This window comes from Pithys albifrons, chromosome Z, assembly GCF_047495875.1.
Source record: "Pithys albifrons albifrons isolate INPA30051 chromosome Z, PitAlb_v1, whole genome shotgun sequence".
In the NCBI taxonomy this organism is placed as follows: Eukaryota; Metazoa; Chordata; class Aves; order Passeriformes; family Thamnophilidae; genus Pithys; species Pithys albifrons.
In genome coordinates this window covers 48,140,804-48,160,969 of record NC_092497.1, presented here as the reverse complement: position 1 = coordinate 48,160,969, position 20,166 = coordinate 48,140,804, and the positions used below count along the sequence as shown (strand labels likewise).

General features: G+C 39.7%; 1 protein-coding gene across 1 annotated transcript in view; it reads left to right on the top strand.

The window, feature by feature from the left end:
- Positions 1–676: 676 nt before the first annotated feature.
- ADAMTS19 (ADAM metallopeptidase with thrombospondin type 1 motif 19) overlaps positions 677–20,166 on the top strand; it is a 155,887-nt gene continuing 136,397 nt past the window's right edge. Inside the window, exons 1-2 of the mRNA XM_071580398.1 lie at positions 677–761; positions 1,729–2,339. Of these exons, the coding sequence (XP_071436499.1) occupies positions 677–761; positions 1,729–2,339 (696 nt within the window). The remainder of the gene's footprint in view (positions 762–1,728; positions 2,340–20,166) is intronic.

Sequence of the window (20,166 nt, the reverse complement as noted above, 5' to 3'; positions counted from 1 at the left end):
GTTTAGAATCAAATTACACGAAACCAGGCAAAAGTGGCCAATCCCTGCCATTCCCTGAATTTAGGCAAAGGCTCCGCAGAGCGCCTTGCTGGAGACGGGGATGAGGGGAGCCCTCCCTGCCGCCGGGGCACACGCGGCCGGCCGGGGTGCGAAGTGCCGTCGGTCGGGGCCGAACCCACGCAAAGCACACGCGTGGCACGGCCGCGACCCCGCTGCTCGCGGGCCCGCCCGGGCCCGGCGGCGGCGGGGTTGTGACAAGGCGAAGGAAGGGGGGCCGCGCCGGGTGCCCGCCCGGGAGGGGCGGGGCGGGGCCGGACGGGACGGGGCCCGGAGCGTCCCGCCCCGTGGGGGCGAGCGGCGGGCGGGAGCAGCGCGGTCGCTGCCGCCGGGGCGCAGCTGCCCGCCCGCCGCTGGGCGCTGTGTGCGCGCACGGGCCGCGCTCCTGCCCTCCTGCCGCACGCACGCACGCACACAGACAGACAGACACACACGCTCGCCCGCCGTGCGCTGCTCATCCCGTGCCGCCGGTGGTGCGCGCCCGCCCCGTCGGGACGTGCGAGTCGCGCCCTCCGCAGATTCTCCTCGGGCGCCCAGGTTGCTACTCCCCGCCCGGCCCGGCGCAACTCGCCACGGCCCTCCGTGTCCTGCCTGCCGGCGTCCCGTGGGCGCGGAGCCGATGGCGCTGGGCGGGAGGATGCGCCTGAGCCGGGTCTGCTGTGTGTTCTACCAGCTGTGTGTGCTGTCAAGCGGGCTTGGCGCAGGTAAGTGCGCGCCTTCCGTGGGACGGGCCGAGCTCGGGGCGGCCTCCGTGCCCCGGCGGCGGCCGGTGGTGGTACCTGCCCATTGTTAACAGCCGCGCCCGCCCCTGTGAGCGATGGGCGATCGGATAATGCGCGCTTCGGCTGTGAGGGTGCACTGCACAGCGCTCCTCCGTACGAGACCTGGTTTCCACAGGCAGCCCTGTCATTTCTCTCGGCAGTGCTGTTCCTAGGGTGTGGGGTGTGTAAATAAAACTGTTTCCTGTCTCAGACCGGTGGAGGTTGTGTGTACGCAGATGTTTATTAAACATAATGCCGGTGCTCTTGGAATTTTGGTTGTATTGTTATGATGTGTGTGTGTAATATACAGACATCACTAATTAGTGATTCTAATTCAGTTTGATTATAATGATGATCATGATACAGCATATGCATGCAACTGCCATTTGTGTGTGCACTCACAAATGTGCAGCCATGGGCTGTGTATGTATAATTGACTGAACTTTGCAAATTGAAGTGGGTCTTGCAAAACATTCTGAGACCAGTTGTCAAATTTGTTCAGGTTTTCTCCAGCAATTTTTTTTTAGCTATATGAAAACGTCGTTACGTTGTCCAAATGGTGATGGGTTAGTGCAACTTCCCCTGTGTGGAGGTAGTGCTCAGGAAGAACATCCCTAGCTACTGGTACAAACAGAACTTCTGCCCAGCTTGGGCTTCAGTTTTCTGTCAGTGTTCACCAGAACTGTGGTGTGTCCCAGACATGTCAACAGGGGCAGACACATCTAACAAGTGGCCCTCCTTCCATGTGTAAGGACAGGATGAAAGGGACAAATGAAGCTGTATTTTGTGTGGCATGCTTGGTGGTCTGGGAGTCACAAATGTGTTATGGGGGCATACGGTAGGATTTTGGCAGACACTGGGTGCTGTTGGGTGTTCCACTTGTTTAAAGCATCTGCTGGTTTTTCTGCAGGTCTACATGCTTCAGAAGAAACTGAGGAGTGGGAGATCGTCTTCCCAGCACTGTGGAGTCCAGGCCAGCAGGAGCCAATGGGTGGCAGTGGTGCTGGTGGGGGCTGCAGCGCTGACCCCAGCAGTGGGAACCAAAGTGGCACCTTCAGTGACTCTGTCACACCAAACCCAGTGGCTGGCAGTTCCAGAGAGGTGCGTTCAGTCTCCTCCTCGGTGGATGGGCAGGCGCAGGCTGTAGGGGAGGCAACAGAGGAAGAAGACACTGAGGTTGAGTATGAGTCTCAAGAATTTTACCACTGGTCACCTCTGCCCCAGGGATCTGGTGCTGCATCTCAGTTGCCACCATCACCATCCCCTCCACCACCACCTCCACCAGAGGATGGAGATGAGGTGCTGCTGAGGATCCCAGCTTTTGCTCGGGAACTCTACCTGCTGCTCAAGAGGGATAGCCGCTTCCTGGCTCCTGGCTTTGCTGTGGAGGAGCGGCTTGGGGGTGAGGGCAAAAGTCTGCCCAGTGCTGCACAGTCACAGCCTGAGAGAGCTTGTTACTACAGTGGTGCTGTCCTCCGCTACCCAGGCTCCTTCGCCTCCTTCAGTACCTGCGGTGGATTGGTAAGATGTCTTTGCATAAAGGAGTAGCCCCAAGGTCTCTATGCAAGTGTCTTCTTTTCACTCCCATCCCTTTCCTCAGGTCATCTTTCTTTTGTATCGTCTTGGGTCCTACCTCTGTACTCATCCTTATTTTGACCATTTTTTCTTTCATACTTCTATTATTCCATTAATAACTTTTCTCCAATCCTACTTCTGCCTTTATCCTGTATAGTTTTGATAGTATTTATCCCATTTCCAGATACATTGTTGTTTCTCAGTCCTTCACCTTTCTGGTTTTGGATTTTCTTCTTAAACTTTTCTTATCTCCATCTGTAATTTAATCTTGGTCTTCAGGGGATGTCTGTAATTATATACCTCCATGCTTACTCTCCTTTCTTTTTCCTGTGTCATCATCTCTCCTCCAGTTCATCTGTAATCCATTTGTTCTTCATTCCCATCCTCTATTCTTAAGCTATCTTCCTTGTTATCTTCCTTGTCTTCTGCAACTCAGTTTTCAAACTGGTCTGTCTTTCCCACTTCTGTCAGTATTTTATATCTCCTATCTCAATTTTATTATTCCTTTTCTTTCATCCTTGTCATCTCTTTGGCCTTTTTTTCTCTAGCTTCAATTTCCCACATGTGGTAATTGTAGTTATTTGCATTTGGGACTTTTTTCCTTTCAATTTTTCCATAGAAGAATGCAATGACGATGTTCTCAGCAGAAATATTAATGCAGTCAGACCTTTCCAATGGTTATTATTTCTGTGGCATACCTTTCATATTTAAAACAAATTTCACCTGCTGTTATTTTTGTAGCATTGGTCATGATTTTTTCCAGATAAGGACTAGAACTGGGCATGCTGACAGTGGCAGTGGTGATCCAATGAGATGCAATTTTAAGATACTTGAGGATGTATGGAAAGAGTAGAAAGCAGCTGTGATGATGTAAAATGCTGGCAGGATTTAAAACAAAACCAATTATTGCTACTATTATTCTAATTTAGGGTCTTTATATAGCATCACAAGTGCACATGCCTGTAGCACTTTACAGAATTTAGAATGCAAATAGTAATGGTTCTAGGGAGAGGTACCATCATGATCATGTTCTCTTTAGGTGCCTAGGTGGTTGTATATCACCACATGATCGATATTTTCTCGTACTTCTTTCTGAATTTGAACATCTAACTTGTTGCACTGTTGATTCATGAAGACTGCCTGCTTTTTATTTGTATGGCCATGAAGTAAAACTAGGCAAAATGTGGAAATTTTGACTGCTTATTCATTTGCCTATTTGAATGTATTCAAAAATCAAAACACAAACTGAAAATGGTGGAGAGGGAACATATGTGGCTTGACACCAAATAAAATATTTGCCTGCACTCCTGCAAAGTGAAACTGCCAAGTTTCACACAACTCTAAGTGGTTGGCATCTAATTATCAGCACTTTGTCAGATTTTCCGAAGCGTGGTAGCAGAACTAGTTGTGGAGAAAAGTACTGAAAGTCAACTGATGGTGGTTTGAAAGCAAGCAGGTAAAAGATTTTTGTATTCTGGAAAGGCATTTGACTTCTGTACTCTTTATTATTTTTAGAATTTTACTTCCTTCTACATTGTATTTGGGTAAAATTAAGTTAGAGAAAATCTTTGCAAAGAAATTTTTGGAGATAATTATTATGTCTGCTCAAAAGCAATGCACATCACTGCACATCTATAATTCCTCTAGTTTGTCTTACAAATTGGAATTCACTGTTTAAATAGACCACAGTTTCTTGAGAGCCCATTAATTATTTTTGACTTTACTCGGAGTCCCAGCTTGCTCCCAACCCTCTGGCCGTCTAAGCATACATGTGCCCAGATCATGTTTTCCCCTCCAGAAAACTGCAGCTCGAACATAAAGTATTCTGTGTATCTCAAATGAAATTTGAAACTGTTGTTGATGTTGACTGGTGGTGTCATGATCCTCAACTGCTTGGTCTTGTTTGCGGTGAAATAGTTAAGCAGCTGTTCTTACTGAGAATGTTGCTGCGTCAGGCACAGTTAAAAAAATTGCACAGTGCTATTATGTCAAAGTTGTCATAACAAATCCTAAGCTATTTGTCATTCTTTATTCAGTCATTGCTTGGACTCTATTACATATTGTAAGTTGCTCAGTTTCCAAGAGTATTGAAAAAACATTGTAACATGAATTGCATATTCCACTGTGTTTCATCTAGGCCTTGCCATGCAAATAGAGTGAAACAGTATTTCAAACCACATTTTCTTTTTAAAGATGTAAAAGTGCATTGAAACTTGAACCTACAAATATTTGTTGTAGTTCCCTCGGTTAGAATTTATTTTTTCATTTTAAATATAAAGACATTCCAGGGAAAATATGTTATGAATGTCTTAGATACACTCTCATTTCAAAGCCTTGCAGACCTCGGATTAGGATTACTAAAGTGCATACACTTTGGAAGGTCAAACAAGTGGGCTAATATGCAGCTTAGATTCTGCAATTCTGCTCTTTAGATATTAGCCTTTTAGTGAATCTTTTTACCCACCAAGAAAATTAAGTGTAGTCTGACAGACAACAGTGTGTTTGCCACACAGGAGGAAGGGTTGTGCTTTGGCTATCATATACAGGGGTGGGTCATACATGGTAGTATGGATGTATGGCTGTTACTGTAGGGCTAGTTTTGTGAAAAACCACTGCATTTTCAATAAATGAAAAATAGGCCTTGGATGAAATTGTACCATCCACACAGCATACTGGTATCTATTCCAGATTCTCAAGGCACCTGACATGCCAGTGATAATCAGGAAATGGGGAAAAAATGTCTGTATAGAAATCTGAACTGATAATTCTATACTCAGAAGACAGAATAATATTCTTGCAGATGTTAGGCACCTTATCCACTTTGAGTGGGGTTTAAATGCTTTTTGAGTATTTCACTGGTTGCCTTAGGGAAAAGCATGTAACATATAGCACAAAAGTAATGCTTCTTCATATTTCTTTCAGTTCTTGAGAACTTCAGTAGTGTGTTCTTTCTTGGGCTGTTCATCAAAGGCCAGTATGTAGGGTTGTTAATAATGGGGTTCATAACATGCCATGTAAATCATGCGAAAATAGAAGAGAAAAATGAAAGCTTTCCTTCTACGTAGTTACTGATCTTGATGCAATGTCAGAGCTCTTATGTTCAATGGTGATAAGCCTATCCAGCTCCTTGGTAAAACATTTGTGGATTCTTACATTTTTTTCATGCTCAGTGAGATTTGCTCTGAGTTTTGGGATTCTTCACTGGAAGATTAATAAGGGGAGCTTTTGAAAGATTCTCATCTGTATGCTGCCTCTCTACTTGTTGTTCATGGTTAGCCAAATACCAGGATGTAAACAGTCCTGCTGATGCCGGTGAGACTGAATTGCAGAGCTGGACCATTAATGATTTAAGTGGTTGATTCCTCTGTTAGCTTGTGTTTGACTATAATATTTAAAATAAGAAAAAAAATCATGTCAGATGTTACTGAACACTTTTGTTCGTGGCTGGTAATATATAACCGGTAAGTTTTTTGATAGCATGCTGTAGGAGAAAATTACTATTGACTTATCATTAAGAAATCTGATTACTGCTTCTTCATCTATGATTAGAATGAAAGTTAAAGTAGTCTTACTGCTTTTCACAAAGAGTGCTATAAATATGGCAGACATGCTTTATCCCCTACTCGTTTAATTTCATTTCATTTCAGAAAGAAATGTATTAATGTAATTTTTTCTCAATACTGAATTCCTTAGGTAGTACTCTATAGCTATGTATTGACAGGCAGAGGCTTTCCCAATGTTTCTTTTTGTTTTAACCAAAACAGTATCAGAAAACTAGAGAATAGCTAGGTAGAGAAAGGATTTGAATGGCCTTTTATTTCTAAAGAAATAGAGTATGTTTAAACTTCCAGGAAGCACAAACAGGAGCAAATGTATACATAGAGGATGAATAGGACAATGCAGCTTCATCCAGCTGTTCTGTTCATCTCCATGCTTAGCACATTGTCTAACAGAACATCTCTGGAGTTCTGCCTAAAAAGACTGCACTGTCATTCAGCTTAACTTACTGGAGAGGAGTTTTGAGATTCATCTGGTTTTCACTGGATCTTGAGAATGTGAATCAGTCCATAGAATATTTATAGGTATCTAAATTCCCAACAAATGAGTGTCAAATATGATCTGCAATTGAATTTAATGTGCATTTTCATAGGGACTTGAGTAGGAACAAATCTTAACACATCTTCCAATCAATTCAGGGAAAAACTCTTTCTGGAGAAGTGTATGGGTGTTTTTAGTAGGTCTCATTGCCATGAACAAGCAGGTATTTAAAAATCTGATCAGTAGTTTATTGACAAATACTTCACCTAAAGAGCACTATCCAAAGCAATGCTACCAGCATCAGCAAAATAATGGATGTCGCTTGTTCTGTGTCATGCAGAAGTATACCAAATATAATTGGAAAATAGGATTTCAACAGATATTTCTGGTGGTAATGTCATACTTTTACAATAAAACAGAAGCAAATTAAGATGTGAAAAACCTATGTGCCTTCTTTGGCTAAAGGAAATGTTGTATAGCACTTCATTAAGATTTGAAAAAAAATGCCTGAAGCACCTCTACGGGAAATGGGTTTTTTTATTTCTGACACAAACTATATTTTGAAGCTCAGTGTCACTAACTAATAGAAATGGAATGACACATGATGGATTAAAAATATTTTAGATTTCTTAGGATATTCTAAATTCACATAACCCTTAAATTGAGGACATATAATAGAGATTCTAGAAAATTCGAATTGTTTATTTTGTACCTCTTCATCAAGGAGAGTTTGACTTTGTAGCTTATCGCAGAACAAGAAGAATGAAATTGGAATGAGCTATAGAAGTAAAATCTATTCAAAAATTTCTATTTTACTAAAATTTTGCAGAGTCACTTTTGAGGATAGGTTTCAGCCTGAGAAAAGGCTGAATCTATGTTTTGACATCTTTCCTCTAGACTGGGATTTTAACCACAATTTTGCAACATTTTTATATGAGAAAAATCCCAATGAATATAGTTCTCAGTTACACTTCCTTGTGATTCCTGTAATAAGAGTAGTACTGACATGGCAGATATGCTTGAATTTTTGTACAGCTTGGACAGTTTTGAAGGGCTGTACTGAACTTTCACCTATTGGTTGTAAAACTTCTTTCAGTGGCAGTGCAATATTTCACCTGCTGTAGGTCCTTTCCTGGCATATGGTCAGACAGATTTAGAATGAATAGCTGTCTGCATTTTGTGTGAGTAACGAGTGGACTTAATATGGACATGCAAACTAAAGTCTTGCCTTTGTGAGTATCCCTGCTTTTGTCAGTCTGTGGCAGCAGGCAGCAACTGGCTGTGGCAGCAACTCATGGACTTCATACATTGCGCTGGGAAGCTGTACTATTAGAGCTTGCGAGCTCCTGGTATAAGGCTCTGACACTTCTTAAATAGACATTTTGCTTCAGTCAAGCTGGAGAGTGACCACCCCATTGCACATCCTGCATCATACAGTACCAACATGCAAGCCTGAAAGGGGTTAAACAGCAAGCCTTTTGCCAACTAAACATAGTGCCCTCCCCACTTCAGTGATGTTGCAGTTACGCGTGGGTATTGAGTAACTTCCACAACAGATGCTTTTCCAGAAGAAGTTTGAAACAATTGCAGCTTATTTTGTGCTGGTTGTAAGCATTAAAAAACAGAGATCACCAACAATGTTTGTGAAAGGGGAAAGAAAATAGACTGTTAGCAATCTTTATGGTCCATTTGATACATACAGGCTGAAGTTTGCCATTGCATAAGGAGGATTATAAAATTGAATAGGATTATCGTTATAGGCTGCCAGGATGAACTTAAGTACACACTCAGCTTCCTGGGATCCTTAAATGAAGGGCAAGACAAATACAAATGTTATGCCTATTCTTTCATTACAAGTTTGTTGAAGAAATGAAACTTTGCTGATAGGGACAGAAATAAATATGGTGAATGAAGGTACTCTATGAGTCGAGTATCACATACTGAGAGGTCACAGTTTCAAAAGATTTGCTTTGCTGACTTTAACTTATGCCTTATTTGTGTTTCAGATATCTTCAAATGGGCAGTAGAAAATTTGTTCTCCGTAGAAAGAGGTGGGCAAGGTAGGGCATGAGTGGAAATGTCAGAATAGAAAGCAGCTTTGCTCTGCTATGAAAGAATTTGGTTTTTTTCTCTGGAAAAAGAACCAAAACCGAACAAGCATCCAAGGGAAAATAAAGCATTGGAATAAAATTTTTGCTTCCCACCTCTGGGTAAGGTAGAAGAACAAATGAAATGTGGTGGTGCTCCTGGGAGAATGCATTCTTTCAATGTCTGTTGAATCTGAACTGGGTTGTTCCTCCTAGATTTATGTAGCAGTGGAAGGTGGGAGAGAGGAGGGCAAGGCAGACCTGTAAGAATCTAGTTTTCAACAGGACAAAGCAAGTTGTTTATATGAGGTTGCTTTGGCATACTTAGGCACAGGCATATCTGCCACCTTTTTGTGTCCATCAGAAACTTAGCTACTGTGTTTGTAATCTCTCTGTTATATTCAAATCTCTTCATCAAAATCTCACCTTGATCACCCAAGGAAGCAGAACTGAATACACAGGGAAGCCTGAGAAAAATAAAATGAAGGAAGTGACTGTGGCCAGCCTTAGGACCTAGCATACATGTACAAACAAAACACTATTGACACTGTTAACAAATGTGATGAACAGTAAATTAATTTCAAACAGGACTATTAAATCCAGATTGTGTGGGTGGGGTATTTTGTTTGGTTATTTTTGGTTTTGTGTTTTTTTTTTTTTTTAATAAAGGAAAGGACTACTGGAGATGGCATCCCTTTAAAAGTTTGATTACTATCATTAAATGCCATGAAAAACAAAGATCTTTTTAAAGATAAAGGCATAAAATGTCTTTGTTTCTATTTTCCTTCCTGAGCTCTGATGTTGCAGTCTGTTGCTATTCTTTGTCTTTCTGGATGATGCATTTTTTAGTTGGATATTTGTTTTGTGTATCTGAGAACTCTTGTTAATTCATAAGAAGGATAAGTTCTTTAAATATAGGAACAGTAATGTTAATGTAAAGCTAAAAGGTTTAGAAAATCAGTTTTGACTTAGGCCAAAATTACTTTTGAACCATAACAATCTCTGTTTCCTTTAATATTAGACACTGTGACATGGTATGTGAGAATATGGGCCAAGATATCTTAGACCATGTGGTGCTGATTCCTTTCTCCTTCTAAGAGCTACCCTACAATCCTGTAATCACTCCATCCTGAGGCAGGTTTGATTTGTGATTCCAATCTTGCTAATAGTAGCCTGCTGTTCTCCTAAAACGCTTGCTTTCAGTACAAATGCTTCCTTTGCAAGATATTTCCAAGTGATAATTAGAAATGAAAAATATACTATCTTCAGAGTGGCTTTATTTTAGAAAAAAAAAAAAGATTGTTGAGCATCATTTGAGATTGCTGCCCATTGTAATTAATAAATGTAAAATTATCAATGTTATTTTGCAAGATAGGAAAGTAGTATGGTAAATCAGAAAAACTGGGTAATTTCATTAATTAAATTAGTAAAGTTTTGGCTCCCTAATTTAAAGTTAACTGCTTTAAAAAGAAAAGGGAGCAATGAGTGTCTCCCAGCTACAACTGCTAGCATTAGTGAAATTAACATTTTCTTCAAGACCTTTGTCCTTGAAATACATATCTTATGTGCCGTTTCTTCTCTAGCAAATAAACCAGGATTTTTAAAAGAAACAAATGTTCTCCCTTGGAATATTATGTTAAAAGCACAGTTCTTTTTCTTTTTATAAAGTTTCCATGCAAGAATGGGGATTATTTTCATAGTTAATGATGAATTGTGGCAGGGGTAAAAGGAGCGACATCCATAGTCTCTGTGATATCTTAAATATCTTAAACTAGGGGAAACTGGGAAATATGGAGAAAATAGAAAGCATTAGATGTGAGAGTTGTGGGATTGATATTAGGTGAGAATATTCCACAAGGAGTCTGTGAAAACTAATGGTCATGTAGAGGTAGCATTCAAACAGTAAATGGGATGAAGAGAACTACCAGGATGGAAAGGGGTGGGACAAAGCCGTTTGGATCTGGGACAGAATGAGATGTTTGCAGAAGTTCTTCAGTAGAGTGTGTGTCTTTCTTTGGTTTTGCTTAGCTCTCTAAGAGATGACTTCAGGGACATACCATGAGGGCTGGTTTGTTGGTTTCTCCTTCTTTAGCAGAATCAGTGATGAGGTGGAAATAGTGTGAAATATGCTGAGCACAAGCATATATGCGTTATATTGCATATCCAGACCATAGTTGGTCAAATTTTGATATACCAATAGCCCAAAACATATATATTAGTTTTAAAATCAGATGTACATCTGTTTGCATTAACAGTTCAGTTAACATTTTTTTGTTAACCTGTCATTGCCTGGACAATCTGGTCTTCTTGTTTCTTTTTATTGCTTCTAATAATGGCATAAATAAACAAAAAAAGGAATTATTTGGAATCCAAATTATTTAGAAGAGAGAGAATGAAAAAATATTTCTAGTGTTAATTGTAGAAGAGTTGATTTAGAATTTTAAATCAATAGCCTAATATTAGCTGCTAATAATACATACATCTACATGTAAGTGAATAGAAGTAAAAATTTTTGGAAGACTGCACTGTTGAATGTTTTTCTTGGGTCTAGCAGTACTTCAGTTAGAATTATTTTCTGAATGAGTTTTGCATCCAAAAATGTAGAAATGTGCCCAGAACTGACTTGTGAAGTGATTAAATTTCTGTGTGATTATCTTCCAACTACTGCATATGCTTATTTTATGATCTCAGCTATGCTACCTTAAGTTCTTCTTATATGTCAGAAGTTTAACTGGGTCAAGTCAGGTCAAGCTTATTTAGACAGCAGTAAGTTAAGGAAAATACAGATATTTCTGCACATGATGTTAATTCAGCTGGGGACTACTTTTATGATTTAGTACAAAGTAAATGTCCTGTTATGTCCCTCTTGGGCTACAGGGGATGCTGGCTGGGAGAAGTGCCCAAGTAATGGCTACAGTCATTACAGTAATGCCATCTTTTATATCAGATGTTAAACTGTACTTCAGATGTGACTCTGCTTCAAGGCATATATGAAGTGCTTTGGTTTCCTTCTGAAGGTGGAAGATAGCAAATGAAAGGGACATGATCAGAGACACATAATCTCACCACATTTGGTTATAGTCTTGCTTAATTTGCTTTCAAAAAATAAGCATGAAGCTCACTGTATCTGTATCTGTCATAAAATGTATATGAAACTTTACTAATTTAGGCAATTTTTTAAATCTTCTGAGAATTGGCAAGCTTGTTTTAAATTAGGAGACAGTAAGCTGTTTAGGTGATTTTATGTGTAAATAAGAGGTCCCAAAACTCTTTCGTCCCTCTGTGATATAAATGGACTTCACTCCAAACATTTATTAAGTAACACATGAAGGAATGAGGGCATTCAAAGGTGAGGTTTTCTAGACTAAAATGCATGAATTAGGCACATAAAAAACTTGGTTTTCCAATTTCTGGCAGATAGTCCTAGCATATTTCCCTTTTTCTATCTCATCATCTGTTTCTTCTGTACCAATCTGTCTAAGGAAGCACAATAACAAATTTCTTGTGTCTCTCTTTGTTTTTTGGTTTTTTTTTTTTTTAACTTCTAATACTAAATTGTTTGCATTGGAAATAATGAAAGGAAATAATTCCTTCTTTTGTATTTCATATTAGATGATTTTTTTTACTTATTTCATATAAACAAATGTACCTAAATGTGACCACTCAGACTGATGCCACTAGGTTCAAGATGCTAATGTCAAAATTCCATTCTGATCACTATTTTTATTCTCATGCACATAAAATCAAAGTCTCTAACTTAAAAAAAAAAAAGGAAAAAAAAACTTAATCCCAAATATTTTTTCTTTTAGTTTAAATAATAGTTCTTCAAAAATAGATTCTAGACTTTCTTTCATAGGATTAGGAGAACTTTAGTTGCTACATGCAAAAAAAGTAAATTGATGTTTTTGCCCTCAAAAAGGGAAAGGAGAATGCAGATTTAGAAGTTAAAGGCAAAAAAATAAACATATTTTAGAAAAAAATGAGATATTAATTTCAGTTATGACTGGAGTCATAGAAAAATAGGAGTTCTATATATTTTTAACTTTTTTTAAGCAATGTGAATCTGAAGTTATAACAAGTTCTGAGAGTCTTGTTTATTTCTCTTAAAGCCATCTGGTTTGGATTCATGTAATTCTAGACATAGGTATAAAAAAGTGTAAGCATAACTTCATTTTACAGATGGACTAACTTGATTTGTCAAACTGTAGTTCTATGCCTATAAATATATTTTGTTTTCCTTTTTTGAATTACTGTTTTCCACAGTTAGTAGTTTTGGCAAATTGCAGATTTGAGCGAAACTGAGTTTCATGGAGTGTTGCCTTGAATTAAATAGTGTTTGAAGGCAGTTCAGCCCCTGTCTCAGAAGAAAACCAAAATAATAGATATTTCAGAGAGGATTAGCAGAGATTAAATTTCTCTAAGGACAATCAGGGTCAGGTTTTGGAACTGTGCCATATCTTTCTTTGCCTACAATGAAAGCACATGGATTTGAAAAATGGCAACTCATTGGTATGCACTATTTAAGTGTTTTATATGGATGAATCAATTTAAACTGGGATCGATTTTATTGATATTTTTGGTACTATTTTAGTGTTTTATCTAATGTAGGTTACTTAACACAGTTGTTGATATTTCCTGTTTTAATTTTTTACATGGAACTGGGTGTAGAATGCGTAGTGCCCATCCATTGTGTATTATTATATTTTTGCCTATGTAAAATAGCATTTCACATTGTCATGGGATTAAATTAAAGCTTGTACTAAAGAAATGGATTTAATGAAATTTCATTAGCTCTTTGATTCATACTCCAAAAGAGTGGTTTTAGTCTCTCCACAAGAATTGCAGAAGTTACTCATGTTGCAAATAAATGTTCTAAAGAAATATCTTTACAAGCACCGAGTCTTTAATTGCAAAGATTTTTTCCATAGGTGATGTGTTTCCATAGATGTTCCTTTTCATATGTAGCTGTTCAAAGACTTTCTTAGACAGTATTAATAACTATTGAAACATTGTTATGTAGTAAGTGGCCTGTTTAATGTAAAGAATTTTAAACTTAAGTTTTATGGAATAAAGTTTTATAAATCCTGGTTTACTTTATAGAAGCTCTTGCATTTATTCTGGAAAGGAGATATGGCTGAGGTCGTGGGGTTTTTTTGTTTTCTGGCTTTTTGACAGTAATTCAGTGGTCATGTTCCATTTTATATAGCATGTACTTGATGAACAAAACCAAATGATTGTTAACATTATTCCTTAGCTCATAAAACATGATAGACACAATTTACAGGTTAAGTGGCTCTTTTAAAAATAGACTTTTATGTCAGTTCTGCTTTGAATTCTGGAAATAAAGGGCTGTTCAAATACAATAGTATCTTGCTTTTCCTTTTGATTATAGCTTATTTTATTGGCCTGAATGAGTCATCTGTGGTTGACCAACATACTTTCTGGAGCAAAATGAAGTAAGGCTTTTCAAAACATTTCAGGCAACACACAAGAAGCATTCATCATTTTCATTCATCATTTGGTGCATGCACCAACAATGGAGTTGAAGTCATGCAACCACATAAAATATATGCTTAATGTAGAATTGTGCAGGAGACAAAGTGAAGATCTTTGACCATTGGACTCAAGCATATGTTATTTTTGAATTTTTTTTCCTCTGGTTTAGCAGCCTCAATAGTTGATTCATGCTTCCTTTTGTAATGGTAGTTACTTTCTTTCATTTGTGTGGAGACGGTGCTTGAATCACAGTCAGCTCTAATCATTGTATATTTAATGAACTAAAGTGAAGACATGGCCCATTTATTACTGTGTCTTCCGGCTTCTTGAAATGTAAGCCTCCAGGAAAATGCGAACTCATAAAATAAAAAAAGTAATTCCAGAGCTCACGTAAGGACAGATCAAAATATGAAACCTGAAGGCTGGAATGCTAGGAGACCAATGAAAGAACATTTAAAAGAAAAGTTTCTGATTTTAGATGATCATTTAGAGGCTTTGTCTTCTTTTAATAGAATAATTCCATTTTGATTCAATTGATTTCCGATTGGTAGTATTTTTTCATTCAAGTAAAAAGGACAGCAAGTCAGCCAATTCATTACTATTGCACAGATGTTGCCTTCTAGTTTTCTTCTCTTTAGCATCTCATTCCATTCATTACTTATTATTTTTAAATAAATTAATTTTGTAACATAAATCTACAGGGATTGAATTTTTCTACATAGCATAGATTCAGAATCTTAATTATGTAATTTTATATTTACTATCAAAGCACTGTCATTGATCTAAATCAATATGGAATCAGATCTTCATGTTGTTAGGCTTTAAATAGAGAGGATGGAATTCTGTATCTTGTTTTATTAAGCTTATATTGACCAGAGCAGATTGAGAGTCATCATCCTGAATGATTTTTCCATAACAACCTCATTTGTCTTCCATTTTAACATTCTATATCTGATCTGATTGAGGCCTATAAAACTGCTTGACAGGGACTTTTTCCAAGTGCATGCAGTGAGAGGATATGGGGGACTGGATTTAAACAAAAACTGAGTAGATTTAGAGTGTACATTAGGGAGAAATTCCTTACTGTGAGGGTGGTGTGTCACTTCAACAGTTTGCCTGGAGAAGCTGTGGATGCCCCTTCCCTGGAAATATTCAAGGTCAGGTTAGATGGGGCTTTAAGCAACCTGGTCAAGTGAAAGGTGTCCCTGCCTCTGACAGGGTAGTTGAAATGAGGTTATCTTTAAGGTCCGTCCACCAAACCCTTCTATGAGTTTATTATTTTATTAATTCAGTTTATGTCCTTGAACTAAATAGACAACATTTAGGACTTTTTAGCCCTTCCTTAGAACTTCTGTTTCTTTTGTAATAGAAGCCAAACTACTTTAAAGATAAGAATAATTCCAAAATCTAATTAGTTTTACTGATCAGTTCAGCCTTCTAAGGTAAAGGAGAGGAGCCACTGATTGAAGGGAGAAATGATCAGAAAGAGACCATTGATTTATTGCATTGTAGATTGGCAGAATATGTGATGTCTTTTGCAACACAGTCATGGATGTCATAAAATCTGAGGTATCTAAGGATGAAAATATAATGTTTGTTTTCTTAAGGATTACAGAGTATGTCTTGTCTGCAGTCATGGATATTCTGAACATATAATAGCTGCACCTCTGATGAGGTCTGGATTGCCGATAACTGTCTTTATTTTTAATGATATCAGTCAATCCATGCGTAGTTACCTGTAGCAAATGAATAAAACAGTTTTTCAATTTAAGTTAATTTAAAATTCAAATTGTTTTCAGTGTATCTGTAACCCTCTTGTGGCTTGAAAATAGGTTTTAAGTTGACTTCACATACAATGAGTCCCACTTCAACAATGCCTTACTTGGAGCAGAAATGTTGATTGAATTTTAAAATTTTATAAATTAAGTCACCTCAGGCTTTCTGTTCTTCACAAACTTCTAAAGTGCTGCATAAGGAAAGGAAATAAGAACATGTCTGTGTGTGGTAGTTTTGGACATAATTTAGTAGTCCTTAGTCTAGTAGGCCCTGAAAATGCTATGTAGATTGGAGGGGACAAGCATCACCTGACTTAAGCAACCAAAGAGTTATTTCCTATCATCTGACAAAAAACAAGTATAAAAACTGGTGTAGGAGAGGCCTCCATCAGTCCACTTCTTGGCCAACGCTGAGTGAACATGTTAACACAGTGCCAGTAGCATTAGAACTTGTCAACAATCCACAGCTGTTTGGTTCTGGAAGTACACTTTTTTTTAATTTATTTTCTCCCCTCTTGACTCCTTTGGGGGGAGTCTGTTTGGGTGTTTTTGTGGTCTAGGTGGTTGGAATCTATGATTTGGGTGAACGACTCAGTGGTGGTGGCTGTTGTTTTTTTTCCACATTTGTATATATATGTGTTATATTCTGATTTTAATTTTCTCTCTTGTATGCGAAATAAACAAAGCTCTCTATTTTAAGTGTTAGTTCTAAGGGTTTTTTGTCAGGGTTCTCTCTCTCTGTGTTGGGCAGTTGGCATTTTGCCACCTCAACCCAGTACACAGATAAGTGATGGCTCCTATGGGGAAACCAAGGACCTTGTCAAGTTTCCCGGAAGCTTGGCTGTATTCCCGGTAATTGTTTATATAAACATGACTGGTTTATGTCTATTGTTTCAGTACATTCTGATCATAAACATAAACAATATGGTTTTCCACTGGATGCATGTATTAACCCTTCTATTGACTGTCTTGAGTTCAGACAGCTTTCCTGTGCCAAGACCTGAGGAAAATGAGTACAGCTACTTTTCCTTATCTGAGTTTGATTTTGGTTTTGATTTCGATCTTGATTTTGACATAAATGACTTCATAGTGCATTTACCAGATGTACCTGTGTTTCATGCTAACCCAGCTGCAAAATATTTATTAATGATGTTGTTGGTAGCTAATACTGTGGTAAACCTATGGAACCTGGTGATTGTGATATTGTTTCTGTTGCTTTGTTGTAGAACCAGCCAAACTACAAAGGTGACCTTATTAGGAAATGCCTTAAAAAGGACAGTTCCTGGGCACAGGGAATGTGGACTGACCTGGGCAGGATACTAGGACGGTTGACACCCCCTGTTACCTGGGATTTCACCCTAGAACATGTGCTCAACCCTAACAGATTGACATGTCGCTTGAGGGATGGATGCCTTGCCTATCCTGATCAGAAACAGCAGGTGCTTGCCCTCTACTGGGGTTTGGCCTGTGCGTACCGAGCCACAATACAATAGTCCCAAAAGGTTATGGGGGAGGCAGAAACCCAAACTGAAGAAGAGGCAAGGGCTCAAACTTCAGAAGAGGCAGGAACCCAATCAGAGTAGGAGGCACAAACCCAGGTTATAGAGACCCAGGTTATGGAAGAGTTAGGGACCCAAACCAAGATGGAAGACCAAAACTGTTGAAGTCTCATGGACTGAAACTGAGATGAAGGACTCTAAAGATACTCTCATTGAGATGGGTACCCAGGCCATAAAACCTGGAGCTGTTATTGCTCCTGTAGTGAAAAAGAGCTCATGGACAAGGAGGTCTACAGGAGCTGGCCAACTAGACACAGAGGGAGCAACAGCAGGAGATGGAGAGGTGCTAGGGCTAAGTCCTTTGACAGATGATGCAGATGCAGGAACTTCAGCAGGGGAAGCCAGACAATCATTGGGTAGATGGAAACACCCATAGAAAATTAGACAGGAGAGCCTTGAATCCAGATCATTGACTCCAGCAGAAATGAGGGTTATACGGAAAGAATACAGTTGCCTGCCTGGTGAACAAATTCTTACCTGGCTACTCCAATGCCAAGATAGAGGAGCTGCAAGTTACGTGTTGGGTGGCTAAGAAGCACAACACCTGGGCACTATTGCCAGAGATGATAAAATCAAAAAGGAGTTTTGAAAGACACTAGGAGAATGCAATCTGTTGATGCAACTTTTCACAAGCATGACTGAAGTGTACCCATACAAGGAAAATCTACAGAGTTCCCCAAGAAAGTGGACAACTGCAGATGTAGCCATTTGATACCTACAAGAATTGGCACTGTTGGAACTTCTTTACGGCCAACCACTTGATATCAATCCCACTACTACTGATCCAGAGTGTGTCCCTTGCATGGTGCCCATGTGGGAAAAAGTAATTCAAGGTGCCCCTGCATCATTTTTCAGCTGCTTGATAAGAGTTGTTCTTCCAAATGGTAATGATGGAGACTGAAATGTAGTCAAAATGTGGGCTTGATTATAGACAATAGGAGAAAGATTGAAAGCTGGCTCACTCTCACGGGCCAACAACCCAGATTCTAGGGACAGCTATGATTTTTGCTACCAGACAGAGAGTTGTCCTATGAGAACTCTGACAGAGACAGAACAGAAGAATGGTCGCGGTCTTGGTCTTGGTCTCAGTTTCGGTCCCGTTCTTGGTCACCTCATGCTGCATGCAGAAAAAAGGAAAGCCCCAGGAGTAAGCCACATAGTGAACATAGTAGGTTGAGGTCTGTTCTGCGTGAACTGGGGCAAGTCATGAAGAAGTGGGATGGTAAACCCACCTTTAAATTTGAAGCCTGATTACGAGAATTAAGACAGAAGATAGCTGGTAAAAAAGCTGTCCACATAGTTGAAGCAAAGACTCTGGAAAGGAGACATCAATCTCCAAGATACAAAAGGAGCAACTCCCTCAATTCTGATGGAGGAGCCTCTGACAGAACATTGCTGAGGTCAGATGGTGAATACTCTGACTAGGAGCAGCAGTAGAGGAGCCCTGCCTCTGGCCAGGAGGAGGTGAGGGACAACCCAGTCTACTGTAGTGTGTGGATTTGGTGGCCTGGTACATCTGATCCACAAAAATAGCAAGCTTTAAAGATACAGATGCAGAGTGTACATTGATGCTATTGAGGCATAAAAGCTCAGAGCCCATCTAGATCTCTGGAGTGACAAGGGAGAGCCAAGAATTATTGGTGGTAGAGGCTGAAGAGAATTTAACAGGAGACAAATGGGAAAGGCATCCCATTGTGATTGGCCCAGAGGCCCACTGCATTCTTGGCATGGACTACCTCAAAAGAGGATACTTCAAAGATCCAAAGGGCTATCAATGAGTTTTTTGTGTGGCCACAGTGGCTTCAAGAGAGACTTAAAAAATTGTCTGCCCTGCCTGGCCTTTCAGAAGATCCCTCTGTTCTGGTATTGTTGCAAGTTAAAGACCAACAAGTGTCAATTGCCAAAACTGTGCATTGACAGCAATACTGAACAAACAGAGACCCTGTGATTCCTATCCAAAAGATGATCCAAGAGCTGGAGAGCCAAGGGGTGATCAGCAAGACCCACTCACCCTTCAACAGCCCCATCTGGCCTGTGCGTAATTCTGATGGAGGATGGATATTGATTGTAGACTATTGGGGTTTGAATGAAGTTACCCCACCGCTGAGTGCCGCTGTGCCAGAGATGTTGGAGCTCCAGTATGCGCTGGAGTCCAAGACAGAAAAATGGTATGCCATATTGACATTGCAAATGCGTTCTTCTCTGTCCCCCTGGCAGCAGAGTGTAGGCCACAGTTCGCTTTAAATTGGAAGGGCGTGCAGTACACCTGGAACCAACTGTCCCGGGCGTGAAAGCATAGCCCTACGATTTGTCATGAACTGATTCAGGCTACACTGGAGAAGGGTGAGGCCTGAATCCTTGCAATACATTGATGATGTTATTGTATGGGGGGACACGGCAGAGGAAGTTTTTGAAAAAGGAGAGAAAATCAAATTCTCCTTAGAGCCAGTTTTGCTATTGAAAAGAGCAAGATCAAGGGACCTGCCAGAGAGATTCAGTTTCTGGGGTTGAAGTGGCAAGATGGACAGTGACAGATCCCAACAGAAGTCATCAACAAGATTGTAGCAATGGCTCCACTGACTAACAAGAAGGAAATGCAAGCTTTCCTGGGGGCCATAGGTTTCTGAAGGATGCATATTCCAGAATACAGCCAGATCATGAGCCCTCTCTACCTAGTGACTTATAAGAAGAACGAGTTCCAATGGGTACCTGAACAGCAACGAGCTTTTAAACAGATCAAGGAAGAGATTGCACATGCTGTGGCCCTTGGACCAGTCTGGACAAGACCAGATGTGAAAAATTTACTTTATTCTGCAGC